The sequence below is a fragment of the Rhinopithecus bieti genome, unplaced genomic scaffold, assembly GCF_001698545.2.
Source record: "Rhinopithecus bieti isolate Rb0 unplaced genomic scaffold, ASM169854v2 scaffold_38833, whole genome shotgun sequence".
In the NCBI taxonomy this organism is placed as follows: domain Eukaryota; kingdom Metazoa; phylum Chordata; class Mammalia; order Primates; family Cercopithecidae; genus Rhinopithecus; species Rhinopithecus bieti.
This window is the reverse complement of record NW_016816114.1, coordinates 285177-295759: the sequence shown is the minus strand read 5'-3', so window position 1 is coordinate 295759 and position 10583 is coordinate 285177. Positions and strand designations below refer to the sequence as shown.

Sequence of the window (10583 nt, the reverse complement as noted above, 5' to 3'; positions counted from 1 at the left end):
GGATCCAAGTCCCAGTTGATTTGCCCAGTTGGAATCAAGTATGCAACCCCTAATTCCTCCTGTCTAAGTCGTTAATTAACCTCATTTTTTTAGTATTTGAGAGCGAACTCCCAGACAGTGGTAAACACAGAAATGCTAAACACATGGGAACTGTTAGCTGCCATGTTCTCCACCTACATCATTAAAGAAGTTCATCAGTAAAGAGAATGAAGCTAACAGGAAAGATGGTCTCCAGGGCTACTAACTCAAAACTTCAGACACTTTCTGTCCTCCTCATGGTTTATATATTCAACTTATCCTTCAATCAACATACCCCATATCCTTTCCTTTTAAAATTAAACAGCATTAGAGAGAAGGTCTTACTATGTTGCCCCCGTTGGTCTTTTCAACTTTCTGGTTGAAAAGGTCTGGGATGGAGCTAGAGAAACTTCATTTGTTTTTTATTTTTCTGAACCTATGGATTATACTAAAACTTTTATTTCTAGTGAGTTCCCAAGTGGTACCAATGCTGCTGGTCCAGGACCACACACTTTAAGAAACACTGGCCTACATTAAGAAAATGGCAGGCAGAGATCCTCAGAAACAAAGTCAACTCTCTACTAACACCTTGGTGGAAGAGGTGATGGACAGTGGGGAGAAGAAAGTGCTCACATAAAGTCCAATTAGCTAGGGGCAGAGTGGAGTTAATGAAAAGAAGACCTAGTCCTCATAGTCATTCAAAGACCCAGATTGACAATCTTTGCCATCTTCTGTGGCTTCCAAACTTATCCTGGATATGACCATGCAACCAGCAGTTGGGAGAAAAGAATGGAGGATCATGCAAGAAATGTTTATGGGGCAAGCCTGGATTTCTATGCCCACATTTCACTGCCTAGAACTTAGTCATATGTTCTCACAGAGATGCTGGGAGTACGGAAATGTCCCTGGTTGGGTTGCCACATCTTGGCAACATATCTTCAAAGAACAAGACTCTCTGGTAGACCCCTAGCAGTCTCTGCCTTCAAACCCCTTTCCCATTGTGGACTTAAGCAAGTCTGGGCTTAGCTTTAAAGAAAATGTGTAGCTAATGACATAGACATCTTAATTACTAAAATTAATGTCTGTAACTTAAAATGACCAAAGGACTTATTACCTGAGTGACTGGAGAAAAAAACAATTCATGTGACTTGCCTGCAAGAGTCCATTTAGGATAGGGAGAAAAGATAGTGGGTTTACAGGAACAGTCATGAGGAAAAAATAAAGTTTCTGTTTTATAATTCTTCTGGGCTCCTCTCTATTAACATGTTACACTACCTTTTGAACTTAAGCAAAATTTTTAATGGAATAAGTTTGAAGATTTCATAGTTTTACATTTATAGAGATTGATATCCATTATTCCTCTATCATTCTTAAATGATAAATCCCCTTTTCAAAGACGAAAACTTTTGCTGTTACTGAGGTTATCATCAAAGTTTTACGCAACTCCAAAACATAGGAACGTCCCATACAACAGCAGCGAACACTTTGCTTTTTAAAGTGATTATTCTTAGTGCAGGGGTACTCATTGTCTATGCTTGTTATACAGTGAAATTACTGCCTATGACATCTCATAATTGAAAAAGTTGGAGTCAAGATTAAAGCTGTTTACATTTTTAGTGAAACCTCTCTTAAGACTGTCCAAAAGAAAATAAACTAATATATGAAGCTATTTATCAAAAGGAAAAAAAGAAAGATAAACATCTTTCATGGTCTTTCATTCATTTCATCAATTAGGACACACAAGGCAGCATCTTTCTCTATAATCTGATCTCTCCTATGACCTGAATTATCTCTTTGTTCATTCTGTCCAGTACAATTGTTGCTATCATCAGCATCCATTGGTTCAGTTTTTACTCTCATTCCTGCTTCTGAATGAGGCAAATCATCAGGCAAAGAAGCCAAGCAATTCTGAATCATTTCAATTACTCGTTCTAGGTGCTTTTGAAACCTCTCAGCTGTTTCAAGCCGTTGACGTTTCTGGACCTCCATCATGACTCTCAAGGTCTCTCTTGCTTGGTGGGGTCGGTATTCATTTATAAGATGATGCACGTGTACAAAAAGCAGCTTAAGATCTTCTAGTTTCTCTTCTCGTTTTATACTCCCAGGGCTCCTTATTAAAATATCTAAAAGGTCCAAGAAATTAATAAGGATAGACATATTAAGTTTTCTCAGTTCTTTCTTGTGATCAAACTGCATAGGATGAAGCCGTTCGATGCCCTGACTTTCCAAAGGGCGGATGATAAGATCATCGCATTGGAACTGATTGCCAAACATCATGTAACTATCTTTTATTGGAGGGGGAGGCTTGGGAGCTAAGCCTTCTTGAATATTTTCATCGGTATATTCCTTGATATATTGCATTGGAGGTGGTGGAAGTGCACTCACTTGCTGTGGTTCACCCATTGTGGACTATCAAGAACCTATGGACACAGACCAAAGATTTATTAGAGCCACAAAACAAACCTGTTACATTTCATAACAACAGACAGAATATTTTCTTCCTTTTCTTCCAGTAGTTTGGGGTCCAAGACAAGATGATCTCCTTGGTTTCTAAAACTAACATTTATGATAGGGAAAGTTTGCCATATTTTCTAAGTAGGCATTATATTCTCAACCTTTCACGTATTTTCCATTCTCTCCCTAATAATTTCATCAGCATAAAAAAATCTGTAGCATCTTCTGATCTCTAAAGAAAATCTTCGGCCGGGCACGGTGGCTCACACCTGTAATCCCAGCACTTTGGGAGGCCGAGGCAGGCGGATCACAAGGTCAGGAGATCGAGACCATCCTGGCTAACAGGGTGAAACTCCGTCTCTACTAAAATACAAAAAAAATTAGCCAGGCACAGTGGCGGGTGCCTGTAGTCCCAGTCACTCAGGAGGCTGAGGCAGGAGAATGGTGTGAACTCAGGAGGCGGGGCTTGCAGTGAGCCGAGATTGCACCACTGCACCCCAGCCTGGGCGACAGAGCGAGAATCTGTCTCAAAAACAAAAACAAGAAAATCTTCTGGATTCCACGCCCCTCACCACTTATGCCCCATTTCTCTACTCTTCCATAACCAAACTACACATGTTGTCTCCCAATCTCATATCACAATCACTTTTGCTTTATATTAGATTGATTTTCAATAGCAAATACTTACTTTATCTCTCATAAACACTGACAAAATTAACACTGCTAAATCCTAAACACATGGTATTATCCAAAGTTCCTGAATGAAATGATTCAGTTCCATACCCTTTTTGTCACAGTATACTATGCAATTTTATATGGACACATTAACTTTTTTTTTTTTTTTTTTTTGAGACAGAGTCTTGCTCTGATGGAGTCTTGCTCTGATGCCCAGGCTGGAGTGCAGTGGTACAATCTCAGCTCACTGCAACTTCTGCCTCCTGGGCTCAAGCAATTCTCCTGCCTCAGCCTCCCAAGTAGCTGGGATTACAGGCGCACACCACCATGCCCGGCTAATTTTTGTATTTTTAGTAGAAACAGGATTTTGCCATGTTGGCCAGGTTGGTCTCTTAATTCCCCACCTCAGGTGATCCGCCCACCTTGGCCTCCCAAAGTGCTGGGATTACAGGTGTGAGCCACCGCGCCCGGCCTGTATGGACACATTAACTTCCCTATAACTATCACAGAAATTTCAAACCCCAGGTTCAAACCCAGTATCTTTTATGGCCATAATAACCTCTACTTACTCTACCTTAAGCCTAGGTATACCATCCAATGAGAAGATTCTGAAGTGCTTCTTTACACTGGTATTATCAAACACCCTCTAACATCAGGTGGGGCAAGTATTCTACTAGAAGCAATATTATACTTAGAATTCGTGAGGTACTAAGGGCAGGCATGGTGCAGCCCTGAGTTTCCACTATGCCACAGTGGTGCATAGGATGATGCAGCCTCGACCTCCCAGGCTCAAGCAATCCTCCCACCTCAACCTCCCAAGCACCTGGGAGTACAAGCATATGTCACCACGCCCAGCTAATTTTTGTATATTTTGTAGAGACAGAGTTTTGCCATGTTACTCGGGCTGGTTTTGAACTCCTGAGGTCAAGCAATCCTCCTGCCTTGGCCTCCCAAAGTGCTGGGATTACAGGTGTGAGCCACCACACCCAGCCAACATTTTAAAAACTTTTAACATAAATTCAGGTTACAGAAAAAGTGCATGAATATACAAAGAACACCATATTCTTCACTCAGATTCTCCAAATGTTAACATTTTCCTTCATTTGCTTTATTGGTTTCTCATTCCTTTACCCCTGAATACTTCAGTGTGTTTTCCCAGGACAAGAATGTTTTCTTCTACCCACAGCACAATTACCAAAATCAAGGAATTAATATTGATCTGGTACTTCAAAACACAATTTTTGACAGCTTACGTTTCATCCCACTCAAACCTTTTTAGGTGACGAGTGCTGCTCTGTACTTTCCTACACGATGTGCATTCCTGTACTTCGGTTGTCATTTTCCTAAGGCCAACTACATGACAGGTACTGCTGTTTTATGACCTCTCTAACATAATTTTCATAACAATTCTATGAATTAAGGTTGTTTATTTTGTTTTGTTTTTTGAGACAAGGTCTCAATCTGTCTCCCACGCTGGAGGGCAGTAGTACGATCAGGGCTCACCGCCACCTCTGCCTCCCGGGTTCAAGGGATTCAACTGCATGACCCTCCTGAGTAGCTAGGGACTACAAGTGCGTGCCACCATGCCCAGCTAATTTTTTATTTCTCGGTAAAGACAGGTTTTCACCATGTTGGCCAGGCTGGTCTGGAACTCCTGACCTCAGGTGATCCGCCCACCTCGGCCTCCCAAAGTGCTGGGATTACAGGTGTGAGCCACCACACGGTCCCACGAATTAAGTTCTATTATCAATTTCATTTTAGAGATGAAGATCCCAAGTCTCAATGAGGGGAAGTGTTGCCCCAGATCAAAAGGTTAATAAACGGTACAATAGAATTCTTATCCCAGGTCCCTTTAGCTCCAAAGGGCAAGCTCTTATATCTCTAAGCCGTGAAGCATCTAATTGTACAATTAGAACTTGCATATTACAAAAATTGTATTCTTCTCTACTGTCTCTCTAGATGAAACTTTTCAAAGGCGATGGAGGTCTTATTTTATTAAAACCAGAGCCAAGCATCATAACTGGTTCTTAGACTCAAGATCCAACATCTAGTGTTTATTCTACTGGGGGAGAAGGCGCCTCGCCATAAGACCACAGATATTCCAGGGTCCCAGCCCCAGAGATCTGATTCATTCTGTCCACTGTGAATGGGCCCGAGTATGTCGCTTTAAAAACCTCTCCAGATGGACCTGACGATTAGGCTTGGTTGGGATCTACCGCCCTCGCCTGCCCCCATATCTCAGCTGTTTCACAACTGCTCCCAGAAGGAAGGGCAGGGTGGCCTACTCTCATGTTACAAAGGGCCAGAAAGGGCAAATAACTCGCCCAAGGCCACACAGCTTAGAAAAACAGAGGGGAGGGGACTAGATACCAGGTCTCCCAACCTCCACTCCGGCTCGGCGACCCCACACGGAGGAAGCCCTGGGACTGCAGAGCTGAGACCCCTCCTCCGGGCTGTCCATCTCGAGACCTCCGCGAGCGGCGGGGATGCCGCGGTCTCGCAGAGACTCGGGACAGAAAGACGAGAGAGCGTCTTCGGAGGCCGAACTCCTCCATGCCTCCCCAGTTCCCAGCCCAGTACAGAGGAAACCGCGGGGTCCAGAAGAAAAAAACGCACACACGCGCGGGCCACAAGCCGTTGCCGCCCACTCACCTCAGCTCTGGTTTTACACTGGTAGCCGCCTTCCCCTCTGCAGCCGTAACTAATTTCCGGTCTCCTCCTGGAAGAAGCCATCGACCCTGTCCTTGATTGGCTGTAGGAGCTGTCCTTTAACGAGATTCTAGATCCGCCTCAGACCGATCGCTCGATATTGCGCCTGCGTATATTCGACTCCTCCCATCCCTACCCCTTTTACTGACTTTTAAAAGTAGTAGCTGAGGGTTGTTTCTTTAAGGCATAAAATTAAACAAGACACCTTATTGCTTTATTTTTTATAGACCCCTTATTAACTAGAAACAATCTTATATTTTAATGTGTAACATGCTCTTGTAAGACTTCCATGAATTTAGACATTTATGACGCGAAAATAACCTCTCAAAGAAAACCTAGCAAAGGCGCCTGCGCGTGTTCCACCCGGTTCCGGTACCACTCTTCTACTGACAGTCGCGGCTGGTAGTTCCATTCCTTTTGTCTTTTCTTTTTTAATTTAACCCATACAATGAAGACATCTTACATATAAATTCGAAAATATAGATATGCAGGGTTTTTTGTTGGTTTATTTTATTTTATTTATTTATTTTTTTTTCTTTGAGACGGAGTCTCTTTCGCCCAGGCTGAAGTGCAGTGGCGCGATTTCGGCTGCTGCAACCTCAGTCTCCGGGTTTCAAGCGATTCGCGTGCCTCAGCCTACCAAGTAGCTGGGATTACAGGCATGTGCCACCACACCCAGCTAATTTTTTTTTTTTCCTCTTTGTATTTTTAGTAGAGACAGGGTTTCACCGTGTTGGTGAGGCTGGTCTCGAGCTCCTGACCTACAGTGATCCGCCCGCCTTGGCCACCCAAAGTGCTGGAATTATGGGCATGAACCACCTAGCCCGGCCTCCCCCGTTTTAATTCCCCCGCACATATAAATTTATTTCCTGAAGAAATTCATCCTCACCGCTGACCCCAATATGTCCTGCACCTGTGACTTCCAATGGTTGTTCCCAGTCTTCATTTTACTCCATCTGTCAGCAGCATTTGGCACATTTGGTTATCTGGATTGCCCCAAGACTCGGTTCTCCAACCACTTCTCAGTCAGATATCACCCAGATACATGCAGGCCGTGGAACACCGTTTCCTCTGCACTTCAGACCCTCATATCCAGTAGTGACAGACATCTTTACCCAGTTGCCCTTTACTCAATTGCAAATGTTCAATCTAAGGAATCACCTTTTTCTCCTTTCTCCCATACCCCACCGAGACTACCATACCAGCCTTTTGCATTAGCTCTATTTAAAAATAAGTAAATAAAGTTCCAAATATGACTGACCACCGTCCCCACTGGTATGGTCCTATGCCATGCTGCCATTATCTCTCATCTGGATTTCTTTGATTTTTGTCCTGCCTTCGTCTATTTACCACACCTTCTTAAAATATAAGACCAGTCTTAACGTTCTTCTATTCAAAATCTTCCAACGCTTTCTACTACTTTTAGAATAAAATCTGACATCCTCCCCCGGCCTCTATAATAGGCCCTACAAAATTGCCAAGTACATCCCAGTCTTGGGGGCCGATGCATTTGCCTGGAACTCTTTCCATAGATATTCACACGTCTCATTTCCTTATTTCTCTCCCTTTTTTTTTTTTTTTTTTTTTTTTTTTTTGTATTTTAGTAGAGATGGGGTTTCACCGTGTTAGCCAGGATGGTCTCAATCTCCTGACCTTGTGATCCGCCCGCCTCGGCCTCCCAAAGTGCTGGGATTATAGGCGTGAGCCACCGTGCCCGGCTTCGTTTCCTCATTTCATTCAGGTTTCTGGTCAAATGTGACCTCAAAGAGTTCTTCTGGGGTTACACTACTCTATACAAAATAGCACATCCCCAATCTTTCTCTTGGGAGATGCCCCTGAAACCCTTACTGTGTATTATATTTTTTTCATAGAACCTCTCATCATCTGAAATCATCTTATATTTATGTATTTTATTGCCTTTCTTATCCATCAAAAATACCAGGTTTATGAGCATGGGACCTTTGTTTCATTTACTGCTGTTTTGTTTGAACCTACATACAAGAGTGGCTGAAATTGACAAATACTCAAAGAGCGTTTATTGAATAAGGAACAAAATGAATACAATCATCACTTTCAAATAAATTCATAGTGTGGCTTTGGTGGTTTTACCACAGTCTTTTTAGCCAAAGCCTCATTGTGTTAAATTATATTTCTCCCAATTTTAGCCAATATAACTACACAGGATGATGAGCATCCCAGTGCATATATGTTTGTGCATGTATCCAATTTTGTTCTTTAGAATAAATTTCTAGAAATAGAATTACTGGGCCCAAAGGTGCAGTGTCTTAACAGTTAGTAGCAGAATCAAGGCTAGAATCTTGGACTCTTGATTATCAATCTAGTGTTCTTTCCAATAAACTTCAAATGAATAATGGATATGAAGTGCATATCATGAGAAGGGCTAGTGACAATATGATGTGTGTTAAACATTTAATTATGTGACTATATTTGCAGAATCTCGATGGAAAGCTTATTCCTTAAAGATGCCTACTGCAGCTTAACAAGGAATATGCTCATTGAATAAATATGTATTGTGTATCTGTTGTGCCGGCACTGGTCTGGAAGTCTAAAGAAACAGACAAAAGCCAGTGGGGCCTTTGAAAAAGGTGTTCTCATGGCCAGACGCAGTGGCTCACGCCTGTAATCCCAGCACTTTGGGAGGCCGAGGTGGGCGGATCACGAGGTCAGAAGATCGAGACTATCCTGGCTAATACGGTGAAACCCTGTCTCTACTAAAAATACAAAAAAAATTAACCAGGCGTGGTGGCAGGCGCCTGTAGTCGCAGCTACTTGGGAGGCTGAGGCAGGAGAATGGTGTGAACCCGGGAGGCGGAGCGTGCAGTGTACCAAGATTGTGCCACTGCACTCCAGCCTGGGTGACAGAGCGAGACTTCGTCTCAAAAAAAAATAAAATAAAATAAAGACAAGAAAAAGGTGTTCTCTCTAGAAGGTGCTCTAGAGAGACACAGACAAGGAATATGCAAACAAGTAAAAACTTCGAATAGCGACAAGGGCTATGGGGGAGAGTATAATACAGATTAACATGATAGTGACATGGGTTGGGGGATAGCTACTTTACACAGGGTGGTCACGGTAGCCTCTCACAGAAGGTTAACTCTGGAAACAAGATATGAAGGAGTGAATTGTGCAGAGATCTGGGAGACAGCAAATGCAAAGAGCGTGGGGCTGCCATGATCTTTCTGAATTAGAGACAGGAAGGGAGCCTGTGTGCTCCCTAACTAGTGAGCAAAGAAAGAAAGAGCGGGGGAGATGAAAGGGTAGAAATGGGCAAAGATGCACGGTAACCGACTTCTTGCCTCCCTTAGGATCTTGGCACATTATAGAAAACATCGCTATCATTTGAACCTAAATGGCAAGCAGAAATTTTTAGTTTCCACCCTACTGATTTTTTAAAATTTAGGTTTATTGAGGGATACTTCACATAGAATAAAATTAACTCTAGGTGAATAGTTATGTGAGTTTTGATAAATACACACTGGCATAAAACCACTACCACCTGGATTAAGATGTAGAATATTTCATCACCCCAACAACTTTTTTTTTTATTCGATTCCTTCCCTTTATCCCCATCCTCTAGTAACCACTGATCTGATTTCTGTTCATATAGTTTTACCTTTTCCAGAATGTCATGTAAATGAAATTAGAAAGTATGCAGTCTTTGGTATCTGGTTCCTTTCACCTAGCATAATACTTTTGAAGTCCATCAATGTTGTTCAATGTATAATACTTTGTTCCTTTTTACAGATAAGGAATATTCCATTGTATGAATGTACTGTAATTCATGTATTGATTCACTGGTTAATAGACATTTGGGTGATTTCAGTTTGAGGTGATTATTAGCAAAACTACTATAAACATTCCCATGCAAGTCAATTGTATGGACATATGTTTTCATTTCTTTTGGATAACAACATAATGATACAATTGCTGGACCTTATAATAATTATGTATTTAACTATATGAGAAACTACCAAGCAGTTTTCTAAAGAGGCTGCTTATTTTTCATTTCTCAGCAATCTCTAGGAGGTATAGTTGCCCTCAATCTGCACTTGGTATTATCCTTTTATTTTTTACTTTTTGCTATTCTAATATCTGTATAATGATTTTAATTTGCATTTCCTTCATATTAGATATCTTTCATGTGTTTACTGGCCATATATATCTTTTCTTTGGTGAACTGTGTGTTCAAAATTTTTGCCCAATTTTTAAATTGGCATGTTTTCTTACTATTGAATTGTAAAGGCACACACACAAATACACACAAGGTATAAGTCCTTGATCAGATATGTCTTTTACAAATATTTTCTCCTAGTCTGTGGTTAATCATTTCATTTGTTAAGTGTCTTTCAGCAAGCAGAGTTTTTTCTTTGTGATGACCAGTTTATCAATCATTTTCTTTCATGGTTCATACTTTTTGTGTCCTTTCCAAGAATCTTTGCCTAACTCAAAGTCACAAAGATTTTTCCTCTGTTTTCTTCTACAAGTTTTCTAATTTTAAGTTTTACATTTAGGTCTATGATCCTTTTTGGGTTAATTTTTGTATTTGATGCCCGGTAAGGGTCAAAATTCCTTTTATTTGTTTATTTATGCTTATGAAAGTCCAATTGTTGCAGCAACTTGTTAATTTTGTTGGCCTTACTACCTCTGTCATTGGTAGACAGGTTTATAGATAATAATCTCTGAGCATCTGTTAGTCAGTTACATTG

The 10583-nt window shown here is 41.3% G+C and overlaps 1 protein-coding gene across 1 annotated transcript; it reads right to left on the bottom strand.

Moving 5' to 3' along the window:
• Positions 1–424: 424 nt before the first annotated feature.
• MED7 (mediator complex subunit 7) lies at positions 425–5891 on the bottom strand. The gene is made up of 2 exons (XM_017854405.1): positions 5800–5891; positions 425–2438 (listed from the first exon to the last, which is right to left on the bottom strand). The coding sequence occupies exon 2, from the start codon at positions 2419–2421 to the stop codon at positions 1723–1725; it is 699 nt and encodes a 232-aa protein (XP_017709894.1). The 5' UTR covers positions 2422–2438; positions 5800–5891; the 3' UTR covers positions 425–1722.
• Between the last annotated feature and the right edge of the window lie 4692 nt (positions 5892–10583).